Source organism: Eulemur rufifrons, chromosome 3 (assembly GCF_041146395.1).
Source record: "Eulemur rufifrons isolate Redbay chromosome 3, OSU_ERuf_1, whole genome shotgun sequence".
Classification (NCBI taxonomy): Eukaryota; Metazoa; Chordata; class Mammalia; order Primates; family Lemuridae; genus Eulemur; species Eulemur rufifrons.
Genome location: NC_090985.1, coordinates 85,656,270 through 85,680,744, shown reverse-complemented (window position 1 = coordinate 85,680,744; position 24,475 = coordinate 85,656,270). Strand labels below are relative to the sequence as shown.

At 36.7% G+C, this 24,475-nt stretch overlaps 1 protein-coding gene across 1 annotated transcript in view; it reads left to right on the top strand.

The window, feature by feature from the left end:
- Window positions 1-3,318: 3,318 nt before the first annotated feature.
- Window positions 3,319-24,475, top strand: part of LOC138381404 (uncharacterized protein C8orf34-like) — a 138,042-nt gene continuing 116,885 nt past the window's right edge. Inside the window, exons 1-2 of the mRNA XM_069465616.1 lie at window positions 3,319-3,397; window positions 21,130-21,265. Of these exons, the coding sequence (XP_069321717.1) occupies window positions 3,319-3,397; window positions 21,130-21,265 (215 nt within the window). The remainder of the gene's footprint in view (window positions 3,398-21,129; window positions 21,266-24,475) is intronic.

The window sequence follows — 24,475 nt, the reverse complement described above, 5'->3', positions numbered from 1 at the left end:
TCGAATGGCCAGGGATCTTAAAATAAGGTGGTCTGGAATTTTAAATGTTTGTCTTTTATATATGTTTCAACTGATCTTCAGTTTGGGTTATTCAATGTAAAACTACTCACTGAAGTAATTCTTCAATACATACTTCATACGAACTTTATTCTAAATAATTTGGGGAAAAAGAAGAATTGTTTGCATGTTGCATTTGTTATCTGTAGCTATGTAACACATGACCATATACTTAGCAGCTTAAAACAACATAGAGCTTCTGTAGGACAGAAATCTAAGCACAGCTTAGCTGGGTCCTCTAGTTCAGGGTCTCTCATGTGGTTGTAATCCAGGTGCCAACCAGGGTTCATGGGGGCTCTCTTGAAGCTCTAATAGGAAAAGATCTGCCTCCAAGGTCACATGGATGTTGGAACAATTCGGTTCCTTAAGGGATGTTGAACTGTGTGCATCAGTTCCTAGCTGACCATGAGCCAGAGGCCACCTTTGATTTCTTGTCATGTGGGTCTCCCCAACATGGCTCCTTATTACATGTAAGTGTGCAAACCAAGAAGGCAATAAAGAAAATGTGCTAGCAAGATGGAAGTCATAGTCTCTCATAACCTAATCAATGAAGTGAAGTCCACTCTATTTGACAGCATTCAACGAGTCAGAAGCCAAATCACTATGTACAGATGACTTTCAATGGAAGAGAATTACATATTGGCAAGAACCAGAAAGCAAGGATCGTGGGGCCATCTTAGAGTCATCCAGACACAATATTTACTTATCTCTTCCTTTTGTTTCCTATCTATGGTGCTCCTAAAGGGCAAAAATAAAAAAAAAAGTTACAAGTGGTAAGGGGTCTAGAACATATGTGCTTTTTGTGTTGCTCATGCAGCAGTGGTAGGTTGGTGGTATGGTTACGAGCTTGAAACTTTTCACAGTAAGTGGGCATGGCAGACCATATTTCATATGGAAGATAAATCTCCAGGTGGTTTCTTCATTTTGTTAATCACGGTGTTTAGAGGGGATGCAAAAAGAGTGAGCTCAGTTCCTCAAAAGGACTGGACATGAGACTGCAGTCAGGAAAGATGGAAGAATCAAACAATGCAAAGATGAGATGCAAAATATGGAGCAGCCACAGGGAGCAACAACTGGTGAAAGAGCCAAGATGTTTGAAGGTGATTGGGCAGAAGTTTTGCTATGAAAAGTTCAATTTAACTATCTCACCCATAGTGTCATGAAATTTCTAGTAAAATTTCCATTAATTACATGTCATTTGGGGTGGGATATGATATGAAATACTAGGTTGGTGTTAAGGTACAAGTGGGGCAGTCCAAACAGATTAAGTCGTCTTTATGGAAGGTAGAGTTAATCAGCAACGCAGTGTGAACAGGCCACTGTGCTATGGGTGGGAGAACATTGCCTTAGTGCTCAGATCTAGGCTGTATCACACACTAGCTGTGTAACTCGATCAAACTAAACTCTCCAACTCAAATGTCAGATTCTGTAGACTAAACTCAGCCTACACTGTTGTCTGGCCCACACATTAAACTCCTTCAACAACTGCCCAATCCCCAGCCAGCACTCTATTTTCTTATACCTACCCATTTTATTCACAGTACCTGCCTATAATGCAGTAAATAGGGGATCCAACAACCCTTACAGCAGTAGTTCTCAACCTGGACGTTGTTAAAATTTTTGGCTGGATAATTCGTAGTTATAGGGGGCTGGTCTCTACCAACTAGATCCCAGTATGTCTGGACATACCCCTACTTCCCACCCCGCTCCTTAGTTATGACAACAAAAAATATCTTCAGACATTGTTCCAATGTCCCCTTGTGGTAGATGGAGGGAAGAATCACTCATGGTTGACAGACACTGCCTCAGACTTTGTTGTTTAGGACAAAATAGGGTAGAACATCTGAAAGCACTTAGTCCATTCGGCTGCTATAACAAAGTACCACAGACAAGGTGGCTTATAAACAACAGAAATTTTCTTCTTATGGTTCTGGAAGCTGGAAGTCTGAGATCAGGCTGCCAGCATGGTTGGATTTCGGTGAGGGCCCTCTTCCATGTTGCAGACTACCATCTTTCCGTTGTATCCTTACATGGCAGAAAGGATATATCCCTAAGTATTCCACCCTCATGACCTAATTACTCCTAATGGCTTTACCTTCTTATACCATCCCATTGGGGGTTAGGATTTCAGCATGAATTTGGGGAGGATACAAATATTCAGTTCATTGCAGCACCTAAGGGAGTAATTACAACATATCAGACACTCAACAAATGATAGTTTTCCTCTAAAAATTTGACATTGGAGAGTAGTGTCCTATACATAGAGTTAACTAGATGTAAGCTTATTGAAACATAGAAGGCAAATAATATTATGTTAATTTATACAGCAACTAATTTGAGAAATCATTTGTGGAACATGTTTGCGTGTATGTATAAAAGCTGACCCTCGGTTCTAAAGTCAAATAAATCAAGCTTCAATTCCTGTCTTTTCCAATTAATACTTGTGTGACTTGGGGAAATCCTTTAGACTTTCTAAGAGAAACTTATCTATAATGTACCTTATCTATAAAATGGAGATAACAATGACATGCCTATCACGGTGTTGGGATAACTCATTCATTCAATTAGTGACTAGTGAGCATTGATGTTCCAAGGACAGTTCTAGGATAGCAAATAGGGAGATAGCAGGGACCGTGAGTTTCTGCCCTCCAGGAATTTATTATTGAATAAATGATGAAAAATAAATATACAATGTACTTCTAGGAGAAAATAAATGTTAAGGAGGTCAAGAAGAATAACAGAATAAAGAGTGATAGAGGTTACTCTCTTAGATAGAATAGTCAAGAAAACCCCTCTTAGGAAGCAATATTTGATCAGAGACTTGAGTGGAGAGAGAGCACAGTTCGGGATCTCTGGAGGAAGAGCTTCCAAGGTTGAGGAGAGAGCAAGTTCAGAGACCTGATGATGTTGACATTCTTGGCTTGCTCAAAGTACAAAAAGAGGCTAGGACTGCTGTATAAAAGGAGCATATTATATAGTTAATAAGTACATTTTTATTTTTTTTATATTTTTCTTGTCACCACATACCCATTTTTAGGAAACTCAAAAAATGTATCTAATGTAGGAAATGAGACGAGGTTCTTAGGTGACATCATGCTGCATAACATGATATTCAGGAAGAGTTTCACAGAGGCAACTACCCAAGAAAATTAAACAAAATTGAAATTGGTCTTGTAAAATTTCATTCGGGGTGGCAATGTTTTGTGGCTTGAAGTGTAAGGGATGAGAACAGCATGTGAATTCCAAGAAAGTAGCAGCAGAATGGAAAATGGATTTACAATGTATCAGACAGGGTGGCAACATCTTGTGGCATGTGGCTTGCATCTCCCTGATGGGAAAGGTCTGTCATGTGCCTGCTTCTCGCCTGTGGCACACCACAAGGGTGAATGAGTCAGCAAGCTGGGCCGAGATACCTCAGCAGCAATGCTAGCATATGGCCAGCCGGGGTCTTCTTTTTCATTTTTCTCCAAATTTGAATATTTTTAATGTATTCCAGAGAGCTGGCTGAGCATACAACAGAAATAAAAGGAGTTTGGAGAGGAGAGAAAAAGGGTAGCTATGATTCTTAATGTCAGTTTTAGATTAACCATATTGGATTTAGAATCCCAACAAATGTGATTAGCATAATGCTGTACTTCTTCATTTTTCTTTTTTTACCTTTTATGGACATTTAGTTGGTTAAAATTTGCTTCATTGAGAACATTACATGATGGAAATATCAATAGTACAAAGTTCAGCTATATCTTTTATAAATATTAGTTTAAATTTTTCATCAGGGAGCAGTATTTAAAAGACAGAAGAGAGAAACGGTAGCAACGTACAAAGGAAATCAAATGGAGGATGGTTGAAGTAAAGTCTACAGAGTCAAAGGTTTTGTAAAGGAAGAGTTAATGTCAAAGCTTAGGACTTAAGCAAATATAAAGACAAAATACAAGAAAAGAAAGGAATGGTGGGTGGAAGATGTCCACCGTCCGAGTCTTGTTACATGTGAAATCTAAGAAAAAATAAACTAACAATAAATCCTGAATTTAAACCCGCTAACATCACATCAGCTTAGCTTTGTGTGTTTGTGTCATGTATATAAAGTAAACTCACTTCAGGCAGAGTCAACTTTACTAAAGATAAGTTTGGAGCGTGGATACAGAATACTGCTGGAATTGAGTCTGTAGCAATTAATATGTAAATTTATTATACTCTCTCCAAAGGGTTTTTTTGGACTAGTATTTTATGAAACCCAATGCAGAAATACTCATCAAAATGAGCTCAATCATTACTTGTGGTCTGGATCAACGACTAAAATGTCATTAAATATGGTACAAAGTATAATTATTAGGTTTATGATCAACATTCGTCAATAATCAACAAATTAATAGAGTACACGGAACTTCTCAACATAGGACCTTATTAATTTAACACAGAGCCTGTGGGACTATAAAAATTACATTAAATAAGGTCAACAAGTAGTTTGGAAACAAAACAAATAATAAATATAAGTTTGATGTATCACTTGTGGGTGCTGAAATAATGCTTTTTGTTACATAATGGTACCTAAGACTTGGGCCAGCAATCGTTTCATACCTAAACCATTGGGATGAGAAAAACTTTTCTCAAAGAGTGACTTTAACTATCAAAGAATATATGTTATGAGTTCTTTAGCCAGAGACACATCCTGGGAGAATTAAAATTCAATAAATGCATTTTTAAATGGTAATTAAAATGATGAGCTTTTGCAAGATTTTGCAGTGGTTTTCACATTTGAAAAAAATTACACATTTTTACGCATCACTCTGCAACAGTTGATAATTTACCTAGTTCCAGTCTTCTAGGTTAACCATCATTTCCTGTTCCTCCTTGCCTTACTCAAGTCTATACTCTGAATATTTTACCTAGATTTTCTCACTCTGTTTTCCAGTTGTATTGTTGAACACATCTACTTCTAAGCTCTTTGCTGATCTCCTGTCTGTGGTCTTCCTTATTGTCCCTCAAATCTGGTCCCTTTATACAACTCCTGTGACCTTATCTCTAGATTTCTGTGTTGGTCACAATGTGTCATGACTTCAATTAGGGCCATCACTGGGCTTTCAGCTCTACCAGGCCAGTCTGCTTACATAACCCTACCCTGACATGAATCCACATGCCTGGAATTTTAGTTACTTTTATGAAAGAGAATTGTTCACAATGTCTAATCTCTATCTGTCAAACTTTCAGAGAGTGGCAAAAACTTCAGGAAATAAAAGTGATTTTTTTTTTTTTTTTTTTGGTGTATACAATATAATCCCTTGAATTTGTGGTGGATGAAAATTAAGAAAAATAAAGATGTACTGTGATGCAGAAACGCAGCTTTGGGCAGTGTTTGGATTTGAATTTGCTAGAAGAACTAGTATTTTCTTCCAGATTGGAAGGAGAAAACCACTCCCAGATGTCTTTATTTTTCTGACTAACAGAAGAGCCTTCACAATTTATATAATGAGGGGTTCAATTAGCACAAGTCTTGTGATTCATTTGCAATCTAAGCAAACAAATTCTAGCCTATAAATTTTTATACAAGTTTGTGGTCATTTTGTGTTTGGCTATTGATGGTTACAATTCAAAGACTTTAAACAGGAACTGGTAGCTAACAAAGAATAGCTCAGGAAGTTTCTTACTCCTTTCAGTTAACAATAGAAGACAGAATATATGTAAATTTAAATTTATATAAACATTTTCCTTAACTGGTCTAATCACTTTCTTTGTTTATTGATCTCATGTGGTCAAGGAAAGTAAATATTCTATAACCTACTTTCTCTTGTGTTGTTAAAAATGGGAAACTTCAACATAGCATTTAAATTCCACAAGACTTTTTTTCCGAATGCAATTCTAACTTAAATTTTTTTTAAACGAAGTTAATCTAAAAAGTTAAAGCCTATAATTTCTGATATCTACCATTTCATTCTTATTATATTTATGAACTTGATTTTCATTTATGAACTTTTTCTTTATAAGCTTCAAGTTGTACTGTTCAAGTTGTACTAAGAAAGAATGCTAAACTGCATGATTGTAAAAATAGAGGACCGACAGAAGCATAGCCCTAACATCTTTCCTTCATCCCTCAACCAGAATATGTCCCAGCAGAGTGAATTATGTTTCCCTCTCCTTCCTTTCTTTCCCTTTTTTAAAGAAATATAGCTGTCTCACATAACAAAAAAGTTTTCATGCACATTTGATTTAAACTTGTCTAATGTCTGATATGTTTTCTTAACATTTGCTTTATTTTTAATAATTCACTCAAAATATATAACATCTGCTTGAAACGTTTGACCAAATCAACTCTATCGATGTAAATCAACAAACCAATTGCAGTGCTGGGAAAAACTGCCATGTAATTCTTGTGTATCCTATCCCTGAATCACTGTGGAGACACTTAGGTTTGGAAAGCTTTTAATTTTTGTTATAAAGTTCCTTGAAACAGATGAGAAAATTCACTCATCTCCCACATTGTCCAGGTCAAGCAGCTGTAAATTATTTCATGGATTGCACTTGAATGAAATGAAAGTCCTGGGATTATTTCATCTAGACAGCTGTTATTTCCTTAAATTAAATCAAAACGCTTTTTTGCTTGATTAATGCTTGGTTATTTGCCATTGTATAAAGACAAAATGCTCATGTCTTTAGTCATAAATTAGTTCATTTTTTTCTATAGTGTTCCAGTGACTCAGAAGTTATAATTTTACAGACTAACTTTAAAAATAAATTACTGGTTTGGGCTTTCTAGTGTGGAAAAGAAAAAAAAAATGTAGAACTCTCTTCTTTATAAGTTTTTAAATATAATATTTATATAATGCACACACTTCACTTGTAAAGAAAGTTAGATACAAAAAGTGTCACTGCTTGACTCTAACTACTGGGATGATAATTGTACCAAGTTTTCTCAGCCAGACGGTCTATAGCTCCATTCCAAACTCCTTCACTAGCTCCCGACTTGTCCCTCTGTCTACCAGGCATCCATATGGATAGCTTGAAGATAGCTCCATCTCAGCATGTGTGAAACTGAAAGTATTATCTGTTCCTGTGTTCCCCAGAAGTGGTAATGTGGAGAAACCTGCTCAGATTTCACATTCAATCATTCACCACATCCTGTGGAATCTTCTTCTGAAATTGACCTTTCAATACATTTCTTTCTCTTCTTACTGCTATTCCCTTCCACCAGGCCCTCAAAAACTTAAACATGAACTGCTGATACAAACTTCTTCCTGCTATACCTCTCCCTTTCCAGTTTTTTGTTTTGCCAATGGCTGTAGGTAAGTGCACCAAAAGTGTTTTTTCAAAAACCAGTATTCCAAAAGTCAATTCTATGTAAAGATCAATTTATCAAATGATCAATTAACTAATTGTCAAATTATACAAAGTCTTATGGTCTATAAACATCAATGAATGCCTACTCTATGCTAGGCACACTTCTAAGACACTGAGATTACAATGATAAATGAAAAAGATGAAGTTCCTATTCTGAGGTATTAGAAAAGAGATAGGTTTTTTAAAATAAATGAAGAATAGGTGTGTATGTGTATCTGTATGTATTCATGTGTGTTTATGTTTAAATACGTGTGCGCATGTGTGCATGTGTGTGTATTTATTTATGTAAAGTCAAGTAATGGTAAGAGTTTTAGGAAAAAAATTAAGACAGATGGAGGATAGCAAATAATAAAAAAATATTCCTTTGGATAGAATCAATGACTATGATCATATTTACCTCATGAATATTATTCTCTAATATAGTCAGTGAATGTATTATTCTTTGCATCAATTTAAGGACTTTTTATTTAGTCAAAAACTATAGAACATAGAAAAACTTCTTTTAAAATATAGTATTTATACTATTTATTAATATATTCATGAAATATATGTTCTAGAATTGCACTGGCCAATAGAAATATAATATGAGCCACAAATTGAAGCAACATAGTAACTGAAAATTTTCTAGTAGTCACATTAAAAACAAGAAAAAGAAACAGAAAAAATTAATGTTAATAATTTATATTATTGATAATATTGTTATTTAGTATTATTTGGTATATTGATAATATTATTTCAACATGTAGTTAATATAAAAGTTATAAATTAGGCATTTTGCATTATTTTCTTTGTACTGAGTCTTCTCAATCCTGTGTGTATTTTACTTTTTCAGCATAGCTCAATTCAAACTAGCCAGCCACATCAAGTGCTCAGTAACAACATGTAGATAGTGGCTAATGCATTGGAGAGTGAAGTTGTACAATACATTGAATATGTTGACGATATTAAGTATATTTTTGATCTGTAGTTGAACATATACTTATACAGTCTTAAGAATCTATTAAGAAATGCATTTATAGTTATGAGTCACATATTTATATATGTATAGTTATGAGTCATATATTTATAAACCCATTCACTGAATATATGGGTGGAATATATTTCACTGACAAATATTTTATGGAGATTATATTTTTCATAATATTGACTATGTTCAAGAAGAATATTCATAAAATTAATTTTTAATAAATTTTAAAAAATGATTTATTTAGTAAATTGGATTGTAATAAATACACCTACAGTTATCTTTCTAAAACATAGAATTCATCACATTATCTCCCTTATAATGAGACTAAACTCTTCTAATATAACATTTTGCTATCCCTAAACATCTCAGGTTACAGTCATATGAGCTGCATAACATTCCAAAAAGTACTGCCTACTTTCATATTTCTGTACATTTTCGTGTTCTTCTATCCCTCTGAAAAGTTCTTCACCAGCTGGTATGGTTTATATACTTCCATTTATTTAATACCTGTCACCTAATTTACTCACCTTCCTAATAATTTCTTTATCAGTCAGGTTTCATTCAACTGAAACTATTCTACATAATTAAAATATAAAGGGATCTAATTCAGGGAATTCGATGCTTGGGCTAGAGGTTTCAAAGTCAGTGGAGCCATCACCATTTTTATATATTTTACTGCAGCTGTGGTTCAGAGTCAGGCATTGGCTATTGCCATTCAAAGTTAGAAAACTTCAGGAACTTGCTTCAAATGTCATAAATGCTTTGTCTTTTTTTTTTTTTTTTTAAACCTTAGTTGCTTTACTCATTTGTTTCCTCTTTTTTTTTTTTTTTTTTAAAGACAGAGTCTGACTCTGTTGCCCGGGCTAGAGTGCCGGGCGTCAGCCTAGCTCACAGCAACCTCAAACTCCTGAGCTCAAGTGATCCTCCTGTCTCAGCCTCCCGAGTAGCTGGGACTACAGGCATGTGCCACCATGCCCGGCTAATTTTTCTATGTATATTTTTAGCTGTCCATATAATTTCTTTCTATTTTTAGTAGAGACGGGGTCTTGCTCTTGTTCAGCTGGTCTTGAACTCCTGAGCTCAAACGATCCACTCACCTTGGCCTCCCAGAGTGCTAGGATTACAGGCGTGAGCCACCATGCCCAGCCTATTTGTTTCCTTTGACAAAAGTTTCTACACCAATCTCTCTCTCTACCACCTCTTAGATTTGCCCTGTTGAGGCTATTTTCTAGATCCTGTAGATGTGCTTCATTCTTCTTGTTATTTTTTCTCTTCTGACTGTGTTTCAAATACCCTGTCTTCAAGCTAACTAATTCTTTGTTCTGCTTGGTCAATTTTGCTGTTGAAAGACTCTGATGCATTTCTCAGTTTTTCAATTGAGTTCTTAGGCTCTAGATTTTCTACTTGATTATTTTAAATTTCAGTCTCTGTTAAATTTCTCTGATCTACTTATGAATTTTTTCTCTGTGCTGCTTGAAGTTCATTGAGCTTCCTAAGGACAGCTATTTTGAATTCTTTGTCTGAAAGGTCACCTATCTCCATTGCTCCAAGATTGGTCACTAGTACCTTATTTAATTCGTTTGATGAGATCATGTTTTCCTGGATGTTCCTGATACTTGTAGATATTCATTGATGTCTAGGCATTGAAGAGATAGGTATTTATTTTAATCTTCACAGTCTGGGCTTGTTTGAACTTGTCCTTTTTAAGAATGCTTTCCAGATACTCAAAGGGATTTGAGTGTTGTGGTCTAAATCTTTGGTCACTGTAGCTGTATGAGCATTGGGGCTACTGCAAACCCAGTAATGCTGTGACTCTTGTAGACTTCTGGTGGTACCACCTTGGTGGACTCAGATAAGATATGAGAGAATTCCCAGGATTACCAGGCAAAGTCTTTCATTTTCTTCCCTCACTCTCTGTGCTGGGCTGCTGGAGTTGGAAGAGGAGTGACATGGGCACTCTCCCATGGCCACCAGCACCAGGTCACACCTGAAGCCCTCCCAGTCTCATCCAAAGCCAGTGGTAACTGTTGCCTGGCTACCTCTGATGTTTATTCAAAGGCCAAGGGCTCTTTAGTCAGCAGGTGGTGAATCCTGCCAGGACTGGGTCCTTCCATTCAGGGCAGCATGTTTCATTCTGGCCCAAGGCAGATCCAGAAATGCCATCCAGGAAATAAGGCCTGGACTCAGGGGCCTCTGGAGTCTGCTTGGTACTTTATTTTACTATGGCTGAGCTGGTACCCAAGTTGCAATACAAAGTCCTCTGAGCCCCTCCCTTTCCTTTCCTCAAGTGGGAGAAGACTCTCCCTGAGCTGTTGGGGGAGGGGTGACACAGGCACTGGCTTGGCAACAGCTGCTGGTGTCTCACTAGGTCATATGCACCCCAAGTCTACTGGCTCTGAGCCAGCACAGCCACAGGAATTGCTTAAGAACTGCAGCCCTTGTGGTCCGATGGCATGAATTTAGTCCAGGCCCCAGACTGCTCTTTTTCTGCTGGTGGTGGGGCTAGCAGGAACTCGGGTTTCAGGGTGGAGGATTTTCCTCTGGCCAGCCTGGTCAAAATGCTTCCTCTATGGGCACGGGCAGAATTCTGCCCTATGCTGTGTTCCCTTGTGCCAGGGCAGCCCTGAGTTTTAATACAAAGCCCCCAAATCACTTCACTTTCCCTGCCTAGGGCACACAGATTCTCAGGGTACTACCAGGAGGTCGGAGAGGGGTGGCATAGGCAGTGTGAGACTGTCTTTTCTGACCTTGTCATTGCCTCTTTCCTCAATATAATGTTAAAACCAGGCAGTATGATCACTCACCTGATTTTTGGTTCTTCTGAAGGTGCTTGTTTACGTGGATAGTTGTTGAATTAGGTGTCCATGCTGAGGGACAATTGCTGGGGGTTTCTATTCAGCTACCTTGCTCCACCTCATTTGTTTCCTGTAACAGTTAAAATATCGTTGTTTTTTTTTTTTTCTAGGATAGGGCTGATCACACTATATTGTATTTATCTATCTTCTTAACATTGTTCTCTCATTTACTAGTCAGTTCAATTTTAAAGTATCACAGTAGGGGAAGTATGTTTTTAAAACATCCCATCAGTTGATTTTCATATTATCCTTCTCTATCTCTGTCATCTTAACAATCATAAAAGTCTTTTTTTTTTTTTTTTTTTTTTTGAGACAGAGTCTTGCTCTGTTGCATGGGCTAGAGTGCTGTGATGTCAGCCTAGCTCATAGCAACCTCAATCTCCTAGGCTCAAGTGATCCTCTTGCCTTAGCCTCCCAAGTAGCTGGAACTACAGGCATGTGCCACCATGCCTGGCTAATTTTTCCTGTATATTTTTAGTTGTCCAGCTAATTTCTTTCTATTTTTTCACTCTTGCTCAGGCTGGTTTTGAACTCCTGACCTCGAGTGATCCTCCCACCTCAGCATCCCAGAGTGCTAGGATTACAGACGTGAGCCACTGTGCTTGGCCATCATGAGAGTCTTTTTTGTAAAAAGTATTTCTTATTTCTTCTAAGAAATTTCCAGTTGGCCAAAATCTCTTCTTAATGTACTGAATTTGTATCTACTTGCAACCAAAGATGGTATATCTGCTGCATCTATAGCACTGAGCTGGATATTGTGGAGAACAGAATATCTTGGAGAATATTTTTACTTAGGAAAAAGGCCCCAAAAAGTAAAGAAGGAAAAAAGAATGGGAGAATGGAAAGAAAGAATGGAAGAAGAGAAGAAGGAAGAAGAGAAGAAGGAAGGAAAGAGAAAAAAAGACTCTGATACTGTAGGGGAGGCAGAAGTTTACCTCTTCCCTTTAGGGTGTTTCGGTTGTTTTTTTACCCCTGGCTGGTCCTGAGAATTAAATTGGTATAATCTAGTGGATTAACAGGATAAAAGCATACACATTTATTTATTATTTAATGTAAATTTTACATGGCATAGGAGCCCTCAAAAGAAAATGAAGACACAAGAAACAGAGTCAATTACAGAAACAAACAATAGTAAGTTGTGAAGAATCAGCTGATATGGGGAGGCTTGAAAAATAAGAGTTATTTTATCAAGGTCTGTGCAGAATTTTCTCAGTCTCAGTATCCTGTCCTTGATGATAAGAATGTTGCTTTTCTTGTAGTATAGGGAGGGCATCTTTCACAGGGAAATGTAATCCTCTGCTTCTAAAAAACAGAATGATGGTCAGAGTGATCATTTTGCACCTACTGTTTTTTAAGTGCCTAGAACTGAAGAAGAAGAAAAGAAGGAAGGAAAGAGAAAAAAAGACTCTGATGCTATAGGAGATGCTGTACCTGAAGTTAGTCAATATACTAGAATGTTATATTTTTAACTCCTTCAATACCATTGATGTTTAAATATTCTAAGTTTTCTATATTTAAAAAATTTTCCTGGTATTTCCTCCCTTGACTTGTTTTTGTCCCTCTCTTTCCATTTATGCAAGTTTTCCCAAATTTCCTAAGTTTAGGAATTTCTGTTTATTTCTTTTGGTTATGTAATACTAGATACTTGTTCCGTTTAATAAAGTTGTTAAGGAAATGAAGCTAGTGAGACTTGGATTTATATTTTATTTTATTTTTGTCCTTTGTAAATTATACATAGATTGTTAATATCCTCTTATGACTAAGCCAGATTCTTAAGATGGTTATATAACCATTTAGAACTTGGTTAAGTACTCGGTAGTTACTAGGAGCTCATTGGACTTCCTTAAAATAATTTATATTGATAAAGAAAGAAAGAATGAATGAATATTTTTCGGAGTGAGGCCTCTCCTAAGACTGAGGCAATTTCACTGCCATCACCACTGTTGCATCTGACCCTTCCAAAGCCATAGCTGTGGCTGAAATAGTTTCAGCTTGCAGCACTCTGAAGTCTCCAGTGAACCATCAAATGAATTCCAGAAGGCGTCTGACTCTAGGATTCCCTTTTTTCCCATATTGTGATACTTACTCTGAGCTGGAAAAAAGTGGTGCTGTCCAGATGGGGAGTGAGAAATGGTTAGGAAATGTTCAAAAAGTCACATTAAATACACTCCTTAAATTTGCATATGAAAGAAGAGTTCTGGCAAGGAGTTTTTACTATTCATCAAAATGCAATCATAAAATGCATGTCTTATTACCTTCTCTACACATGTCAATCTAAAAATGCTTAGATAATTATCATGAAGCTCCATCCTGTATCTTATTAGTAGAGAAATTGTGCAATTGGCCTTTGAGCATGTCCTAACAGGTAACAAGGGGCCAGCATGTCTGGACTCTCCAGCCCAGAATGAAGCACATAATTTCTTTACATCAGTATGAAGGATTCATTAATAAGTCAGTGTGGTGTGCTTTGTGGCTCCAAAATTAAGATTGAGGAAGCAACTGTTAGCAATATGACCCCCGAAAGATTGTTGCTTCATTTAAACAATGTTCTTTTATATATTCAATTTTCTATTTTTAACAGTATCAGACATACCCTAAATCCATTATTGAATTATAATGAGAATGTGTGAGAAGCTTAGATTTGAATTAAACCATTTAGTACAATGCTTCTGCAAAACTCTAAATCATCCACCATAAAGAATCATTCAGCCTCTGCTTTAAACATTTTCAAGGATAGGGTGGTCACATCTCCTGCACAGCACTGTACCATATGGCTTTGAATAACTATAAATGTTAGAAAGTGGTTATAATGACCCAGAAACACACCATACACTTCCCTCTTCTTAGACTTATTCCGTCTCTGGAGACACAGAGGGAACTCCAATATCTCTTCTGTATGACAAACCTTTAGATATTTGAAGGTTGCCATTTTGGAAATAAATGAAGACCCCCTACCTCCTCAAAGGAGAACAAGTAGAGAATATTTGTCTGCTTATTCAGAACTTATAATAAGATGGAAGTCAGCCACTATCATTTGCATTTGCCACAGACCTGAAGGCAGAAAGGGGAGTGGGATAGCTTTATAATGAAGAGGGGGGAATAAAAAAGAAGGAAAAGCTTCAAGTGTGTTCTCATTGAAGTTGTTGGCATGGGAAAGCTGGAGAAGGGCTAACTAGAAACAGATCATCTTAGGCAATTGGTTTGTGGAGCATATTTGGCTTTCTCTGGTTGGTTCTGAGTTGGAAAGAAGCGTGAAAAAAGGGATACTGGCCTTTCTTCTCCAAGTCCTGAATATTTTGGGTCAATTGCTGCAGAGGTTGTGGCTCTAAGTTCTAATGCCATGTATGATCTATCCATTGTCTCTTTGGATATTCTGTCTCCTAGTATCTCCTTTGCCAAAAGGAGGTTGACCAAAAGGTAAAGAAGAGATCCCAATCTTCACTGCTTGATGATTGTTCACTTGTCTCCATAGTCAGTTGTATCACAAGATCTTTTTATTCTCTTTTGTTGTATCACTACTGTGGTCATCTAATGAGAGAGTGGCCACATAAAAGTATTTAAGACTCTGGATAACCCAAGAAAAAGTGGACAAACAGGATCACATCAAGTTACACAGCTTCTGCATGGAAAAGGAAACAATCAACAAAGCGAAGAGACAACCCACAGAATGGGAGAAAATATTTTCAGACTACCCATCTGACAAGGGATTAATTACTAGAATATATGAGGAGCTCAAACAACTCAATAAGAAAAAATAAAATAATCCTATTATAACTGGGCAAAGGATCTGAATAGATCTTTCTCAAAAGAAGATATAAAAATGGCTAATTAGATACATGAAAAAATGCTTAACATCATTAGTCATCAGAGAAATGAAAATCAGAAAATGAAATATCATGTCACCCTAGTTAAAATGGCTTTTATCTGGATGACAGGCAATAATGAATGCTGGTGAGGATGTGGAGAAAGGGGAACCCTTGTACACTGTTGGTGGGAATGTAAATTAGTTCAGCCACTATGGAGAATGATATGGAGGTTCCTCAGAAAACTAAACACAGGACTATTAATACCATACAGCTCATCAATTTCACTGCTAGGATATATACAAAAGAAAGGAAATCAGTATATTTAAAAGATATCTGCACTCCCGTGTTTATTGCAGCACCAAGATTTGGAATCAACCTAAGTGTCCATCAACAGATACATGTATAAAGAAAATATACATATACACAATGGAATATTATTCTTCTATCAAAAAGAATGAAATCCTGTCGCTTGCAACAACATAGATGGAATTAGAGAACATTATGTTAAGTGCAATAAGCCAAGCAAAAAAAGACAAATCTTGCATGTTCTCCGTTATATGTGGGAGCTAAAAATTAAAATGATCTTATGGAGATAGAGAGTAGAATAATGGTTACCAAAGGCTGGGAAAAGTAGCACGGAGTGAGGGATAAAGTGGGGATGGTTAATGGGTACAAAAGTATAGTTAGATAGAATTAACAAGATCTAATATTTGATAGCACAACAGGGAGACAACTGTCAACAATAAGTTATTGTATACTTTAAGAGAACTAAGGAGTGCAATTAGAATGTTCCTAACACAAATAAATGGTAAATTCTTGAGGTGATGGATACCCCAATTACTCTGATATGATTATTATACATTGTATAGCTATATCAAAACATCACATGCATCCCGTAAATATATACTACTATGTACTCATAACAATTAAAAATAAAAAAATACTAAACACAGTGTTGACTAAAACAAACCATTATTCTTCCTTAATCATTTAGACCTAATAATCTATCTTTGTATTTGGCAAACCTTCAAAAGGAATAAATCAATGTTAAATCCAAAAAAAAAAAAAGACTCTGGATAGAATGGATAGAATTCAATGTACCAGCATCATTATCACTATGACAAAAACAAAAATAATAAAAGTCCATTTAAGATGCTTCAGAACCAAGAACCTGAATTGTCCAACCTAGGCCAAAAGAACAAATCTCATAGGTCATGAGAACCAAATAGCTTTTTCCTCAAGCTGACATATAAACATTTCTACCTCACTTGTTTAATTGCTCCAAGTATGGAAGGGAGTATTAGCAATGGCAAGGATACCACCAGAACTAGAGAACAAGAAATCCAGAACAATGCAATTATCCAGTACTACTCTTGCCAGTAAGTTGAGGTGGATCTGTATTCTATATAGGATAGAGATAGTATCATTTATAATTTCTGGCAGCATTAGTAATACATGTCTTATAGTCCTTCATCTGTATGATTTCTGTTGTTGGAAGGGCTTTGACTGTTTGCATAAACAATGAATCAGTAACTCCTCCAAGTAGAGTGCCTGAATAATCAAGGGTAGCCTCATATTTGAGTTGACATTTCCAGGCTTGATGATCTCTAGAATTAGGGTGTCTGTGTACAGGTAAGATTTGTATTGTTCCTAAAGTGCATGAGATGTGTGTGTATGAGGCAAGCAGGACTAGCCATCTGGCTGCAAAGGAAGTACTGTCTGGTAGGAACACATGGGGATCCAGAAAAAAAGGAATTGTTCTTGACATGGGGTTGGAATCAAAGCCTTTCATTGGCTGGGTTACCCATTGTAATTTCTATTATTCTCTTCCTGGTGGCAAGTAATTGGCTCATCATCCTAGAAAGATTCTTGAATTCAAATTTGTAATTACCTAGAGTTTAGTTAATAGATTGTAATAATTGGTTCTTTTTCTGTGAGAGAAGGACACTGGCAAAGTCACAGTTTTATTGTTTAAGACCATTTGTCCATGTAGATGTAAGTGGAAATACCATTGGCTATAATTCCCTATGGTCTCACTTGATAAGCCTGGAATTTTCCAAAGGTTTTTTATCATCATGGTCTGGTGAGGGATAGCACACCCAGCAATCAGTAAGCTCCAGGATGACTATTTGGGATAATATGAATTAGTGTTAGAACGTGATTATAATCTGATCTAACAATTTTAATAAGAACAAAATAAAAAAGAAAGATGACCATTGTGGGTAGGCAATGACCAGGGGTCTATAGAAAATGAGAAGAACAATTGTAATTAAATAGATGAAAATCAAAATAGGAATTAGATGGGGATATTGATCCAACATCTTGGGCAGAAGCTGTCTATTATCTGAGGTCATTGGTTTGCTCTGAAGGTCATGGCTCAGCTGTCTATTCAGAAGATTAGCTGCTTCTAGAGAATCTCTGAGAATCATCATTTTGAGATCCCCTATTAAAGTAGCCTCCTAATTTTGTTGATTCTATTGCTTCTTTAGTTGTGAATTTACTCCAGTGTGTTTTACTTCTGTGTTTGTTAATAGTATCTGATAAGATCCCTTCTAATGAGAGTCAAGAGCAGTTTTTCGCTGATATATCTTCCAACAGGTAAAATCTCATGGTTGAATATCATAAAAAAGATGTTTTAAGAATGTGACCTTAACCTGTTTGTAGTAGGACTGGGTGTATTATGTGAGTCTCTTGCAATATTTTGCCATGTCTGTGTGCAGTAGGGCAGAGTATGGTATCATAGGTAAAATGCTGAAACATAGACCTTCCAGTTACCAGTTCATAGGAGAATAAGCAATGTGTCCCTAAGAGAATGAACCATACTGCTATAAGGGCTGGTGGGAGTACCTTTGACCAAGGAAGCTCAAGTGTTTCTCAAAGTTTTGTTAATTTTGTTTCAAGGATGCCACTGATTCTTTCTATCTTTCCAGAAGAATGTATGTGGTAGGGGCAACATGGTTTCTGAGTAAAGGGTAATGCTCTTTTATATTTCTTGTAAAGTGTGTGTGTGCCTTGGGCATTTGATATAACATTTGTATCCTCAAGGCTGGAAACACAAAATCAAACAGTTTTTTAAGCAATATGAAGACTATCGCTTTTCAGTAAGATGTTTCAACCCAAACTGAAAATAAACATATGATAACTAAAACATATTCAAATCCCATGGAATGTGTAAGCTGTATAAAAAACACTGGAAGGTATTCAAAAGGCCCATGAAGATTTGGTTCCTGATCATATCCCATCTTTACAGCTTTTTCAGAGCCAGGTTGTTGACAAGTGACACATAACTCAAAAATGACCTCAGCTGTCATTTTTAAAGTTTTCCCAGCTATATTGATTTAAGATAGTAACCAGGTTATCTGCACCATGATGTGTCATTTTAAGGAGAAATTTAACTAGTATCCATTTCAAGCCATCTGGTACTGATACAAGAAAGTGGACCCCAAAACTGAGGTCCGGTTGAAAGTCACGTGGGTTCTTGGCTTCACACAGGAAAGAATTCAAGAGTGAGCCAACAGAGTAAAGCAAAAACAAGTTTATTAAAGTAAGAAAAGAAAAAAAGGGAGGCTGCCCCATAGATAGGCAGCAGCTATCTTTCAGAACAACAGAGTGTAGCACCTTGTGAGTTTCTGGCCTCTTATTTTACACCTTCTACTTAATTTTATGTTAAGGAGAGGGAGGATTATTCATAAGATTTCTGGGAAAGGGGTGGGGAGTTTATGGAACTAAGGGTCCCTCCCCTTTCTAAACTGTAAGAGTAACTTCTGAGAGTTGCCATGGCATTTATAAACTGTCCTGCTGGTGGGAGTTTCTTTTAGTATGCTAATATATTGTAAGCAGGGTATAATGAGCAGAGAGGGTAACCTGAGGTTGTTTTTCATGGCCATCTGAGTTCTAGCTGGGTTTGGCTAGTTTCTCCACTGTCTCTTGTCTTATCAGAGACCGTGGTTCAGAGCTTATGACTATCGAACAGGACATGCCATTTGCCTATCTCAGTGTCATCAAGAACACCAGAGATTATCTAAGTGAAGCTAGAACCATATTTTTTCCCATTGTCTTTTCAAAGTCAGAGGCTAAATGTTAATAGTTTATAACAGTGTCTTTGAATTACTTTAGGCATTTATTCTTTAAAATCTTAGGATCATAACCTTGGTTAAGGCTGCTAGTTTGGCAAAATAATCTGCTAGAATATTTCCTTTCACTTCTATATTATTTGTATTTTCATGAGCCTTAATCTCTATAATAGCTACCTCCTTATGAAGTAGGAGTCCATCTAAAAGTGACTTAAACTTCTTGTTTATTTTTTATGGAGGTTCTAGCAGACTTGGGAAACCTTTTGTTTCCAAAGCATCCAAAAGTCACATATATTTTTTTTTTAAATAAAAGCACACCAGATATATATTTACTCTGAGGTCTTTGTCCAGTCAACAAGCCCAAGTAAGTGCAATAGTTCTGCCATGTGGGCTGATTTTACTTAACGTTGAGGGCTATATTTTACAGGCAAACTTTAGTTAGTAACAGCATATCCTGCTTAATAAACTCCAGTTCGAAGTTTTGAAGTATGATCCATCAACAAATAATATTGGGTCAGGATTTTCAATGGGAGTCCTTAAAAAAAACTGAGCAAAGTACAGAAAGTTCCCTAGCTGAGGTAATTGTGAGGTTCCCTCCTTCTGGCAGGGGCAGGAGGGAGAGTGGCAACAAATGCATCACTGCTGCCGTGGTGAATAGTAATATGAGACGGAGAGACTACCAGGATCTCACGAGCATTTAATTGCTAGCTAAAAAGTTGTGTATCCTCGGGCAGTAGTAACGTCTGTGTTGCATCAGGAACCAAAGGATCAAGAGGGGAGTTCATAACTATTTCAGCAGAGGCACCAACTTTTGAAATGGCAGCTCTGCTCTGAAACAAGGGGACTAAGCCTTGGCAAACAGGTCAAGGTGATGAGTTTTTGATGACTCCCATGAAGTTGAGCTAAAACCCTAAGTGCTTTTCCAGATTGCTTATGCACAAGGAGACAAAAGAGCTTTTACTTGGGGATGGCTGTGGAAGGGGTCTGTTGACAGCCTTTTTCAGATGACAGAAGGCTTGTTTACAACTTAAACTAAGAGTTGTCACCATCTCAGGAAAATTTGACACTCTTTGTAATATCCAATTAAACCTAGCAATTCTCTCAATTGTCCTTTGAGAGGTCTAGGATGTTTTTCTAGTCTTTATTTAGTCCATCAGGAGAGAGTGATTTTCCTCCTCATATAGATTAATCCCTCAGTGATGGATTATGTTTTAGCAAAATTATAATTTATATCTTTTGAAACTTTATGTCCTGTTTTTTTTTTTTTTTTTTTGCTACCACTGAGAGCAAGTAATTGGAATCATTTTTACAAGCTCCCTTGTTCTCTGAACAAAGAAAGAGGTCATATACATATTATATTAGAACTGAATCACAAGGGAAATTTAGACCTTTTAAATCTTAATTGAGGACCTGGGAAAAATAGAAAGGGGATTCAGTGAACCTCTTGGGCAGGACCATCCAGGTATACTGTTGTCCTCCTCAGGTGAAGGCAAAAAGTAAAAGTTAAGAGTGAAAAAGAAGGCTTTGGGTATATTCTGATTGGAAGTAGTTGGATGGGGAAGCAGGAAACAGGCTAATTAGAAGCGGATTTATGTAATTGATTTTAGAACATATTCGGTTTTGTCTTGTTGGTTCTGGGTTGGAGCAAGGGTGAAAAGTAGGGAAGCTGGCAGTCACTGACCAAGTCCTGACCATTTTGGACTGATTACTGTAGAGGTTATGGTTTGGCCTCCCCAGATAATTACAACAGAGGTTGTGCATCAGTGTTCTATTGTCCTCCATGTTCAGCTCATTGTCTGTTTGTATATTCAGTCTCTTACCATTTTGTCTCCTGTAAATCTTCACATATAATTTGTCTCCAACTACATCTAGAAATAATTTGAAAAATAATTGATACATGAAGTTAGATTTTTTTCTAAGGGGAAATATAAAATAATGCTTTGTTTAACAAACTACTGGCAGATGCCTGAAAACATGGACTTTTCTCCATAATTCTACTAGAGTTAATTTTTTCTCTGTAATTGTTTGTGTTGTTACAGAGGATCTTAATGATTTAAGAATGGAGGGAGTAACAACCTTGGTACCTTCTGGGAGCAAATTTAACCAAGGCCGTCCTACTCACCCTGCTGAGCCTCAGGCCAAGGTCACACTGAACATCTGTTCAAGGTGTGCCAGGTAAAACACATAATAGGTATAGTATGCATAAACATAATCTTGATTTTAAAAATCTAAGATTTTGATGCAAAGTTTGTACTCCTCTGTGTTAAGAAAATCTTTTCCTTCTAGTGATCGTTTGTGTTAACATGGGCAAGGGAGTCAGTTATGCAGTTTATCCTGTGTCCAGTGTCATTCAGACCAACAATGCATCAAAGAGTTTACATTGTCTTCACTTCACAGTTTGAGACTATTTTATGTCTTATGTGTCAGAATTTCATTTGCTGTCCTCCATTCTGTTCCCCTTCAAAGGAAGATTCTAGGAGCTCAGAATGTTCAAAGTCACTTTTAAAGCATCTGCACAAAGGAAGAGTTTGCCCAGGTACAGTTTAAGATCTGATATTATTGGCCTCTTAACCTGCCCCTCATCCTGTTCACCTCCTGGAAAGAATTTAATCAGCTTGATGCTTTTCAGTTTTGGCAGCTGGAAGCAATCTTTGCATATGCTGTTTGTGGCCAAAGAAGTAGCTTGTAGACACTGCCAAATCAGCTCCTGGTGTTGGTCTAGCAGAAACTCACCAAATAGCTAGAATTCATTCCTTTGTAGGAACTAAATCTCATTTGCAAAGAGGCTTTTAAGCCTGTTTAAATGATAAAACAAACCTTCTAACCCTTATGTAAATGGTCCAGATTAGCAAGAACAATGTACTGGCTGGCCAATTTTATCTCCTTTTCTTTATGTCTAGCTGTTCTATTGTACTGTTTGAGAGGGGATTAGCTGCTTGGAAATAGGGAGGGAGGAAAGTGTAGGAAAATCAGATCAGATTTTTGCAGCTTTTCCTCTTTTGCTTTACCCTTTTGGAATGTTTATTTTAATTGTTATAGGCTTAGAAAAATAGAAAGGACAGCTCTTAGAAAATCAAGGAATGTTATCTGAGGCCATTAAGAGAAAGGCCATAGCACAGGGAAAACACCAATGGAATCATTGCCTCAGACAAGTAATATTTGGTGAATTGACTTTTTTATTAGGGCCATGAAGAAAACTTCTAATATTCATGTGATAATATTTAGGCATCCTGAATGAACAATGTCATCTATGGAAGAGTTATTTGATATTTTGTTTTAAACTTTGTAGTATATTTGTACATTTACATGGAGAGAGTTTGGTGCTTGGTCATTCATATCATTTGTAGAAGACTGGGAGATGAGGTGTGGGTTTTTTCAAAAGGCAAATCCTATGAAAATAATGTTTTACTAAACTATTGAGGATTTGAACTGAGAAAGCACATTTGTAACCCTAAATCATCATTCAGCTTCCCAATAGAGTTAGATTATAAATTGCAAAGAAGTGAGCCCTTAACTGAATTTTTCAAGAAAATTCAACTGAATAATAATTGGTTACATCTATTGCATTCTTCCTATATACCGTATGCTATTCTAAGCATATTAAATATATAAATTCATTTAATTTGCAGATATCTTGTAGTTAATTACTTTTATTATCTCCATTTTATAGATAAGGAAGGAAACTGAGGCATGAGTTGGTTAACTTGTCCAAAGTAACAGAGCCAGTAAGTAGGTGGCCAGTTTCAAACCCATAGGTTTGACATAGGTTGATAGTCTGCCTGTTAGTCATTTTGTTTTATTGCTAAGCACTAGGCAATTGTCTGAAGGTGAAGATAAAGATCCAAATTAAATAAAAATAATGAGATAGAAAAAGATTCAGGCATTTGAAATGATGGTAGTTCATAACTGTTTGACAGAAAATAAGGCAGTATTGTACTGTCAAAAGCAAAAGAGAAATATATTGATTCAGAGAAGTGGGTAAACAGTATGGAAGAAGACTAGATTGTTCATTTTAGAGCAGCTACTATAGCTAGAATTTACAGCAGAAGAAAAAAACTAATATCACTTGTCAAAAACTATAAATTATCTGAGATTTTACTGTATTTACAACTTAATATGTTAGTCTGCCTCTGTTCTGTGCATGCTAGCAGAAGACATGAAACTCTTGGGTCAGAGACCAAGGACTTTATCATGCAAAGCAATCACAATAACAAGAGTATTAGCATCTTCAATTATTCTCTGAGCCACAATTCTTACAGAATGACACAAATAGTACAGAAGGTTGCATTACTGTACCTACAGCATAAAAAAACAACCATAGAAGATAGATATGTCTTTGGCTAAGACAATCACATGACTTCTGTTGCGACAATTCTCTTGAGCCATCTTCTGTGGCACAAAGAACATAGGACACTCCCCTGCCCCTCTCAACCACTGGCCTGAGGCAGGAATATAGGTTTAGTTCCTGGAGAGGAACCATGAGCTTATAAAATGTGAGTATTTTATAATGGACAGTTAGCATGTCTATTTTTTTATTTTTTTATTTTTTTTAGGCTAGTCAAGTGAAGCAGTGGGAGTGGAGAAGTTAGCGAGTCTAGCTATTGCTCTAGTGGGGGCCTCCATATCTATCATCTATGTTTGTTTACTATATAAACATTGTTGAACAGATTATCTGAAACAAAGGCTGTCATGTCTCTAAACATGAGAGACTTAGGGAGAATGTCTCCTAATATTGCTTAGGGTGGGTTACTTTTGTAATGCATTGATGTGGTTATCAAAGTTTTCCATCATTAATTTTCCAACAGTAATTTATATCACTGCCTCACCTCTCTTAGTTGCAGGTAAGGCACTTAAGACTGTGAGAATGATACTTTTAGAGCCAGGGCTGAGCAATTATCAGAGGCAGAAGTCATTAACTGTGGGTATTGTCCAGTTGTTTTGTGTGTCCACATAATGTTTTAAAATACTACCGAATTTGTGTTTTAGTCCATTTGGGCTGCTATAACAAAAATACCATAAACTTGGTGGCTTAGAACTTTATTTCTTACAGGTCTAGAGCCTGAGAAGTCCAAGATCAAGGTACTGGCAGATTCAGTGTCTGGTGAGGGCCTGCTTCCTCATAAATGGCTATGAAGGAAATCAAAATATTTACCTCAAAATATACTTTGGCCTATTTTCAGATGATTGTTCAGAGAGCCAGTGATCAGAAGTAGCCCTGCAAAGCTGTCTCTTGTGGGGAGAGTTGTATCTGCAGAGAAAATCTGCATTGATGCAGTCAGGCTTTCTCTGAGGCCCTTCCCTTCTCTAATCTAGGAAAGGTTAACTGAGAGTCTGACACCTTCAATGGTCTGAAGAAACATTTACTATCTATTCTCTTTGAGGGCT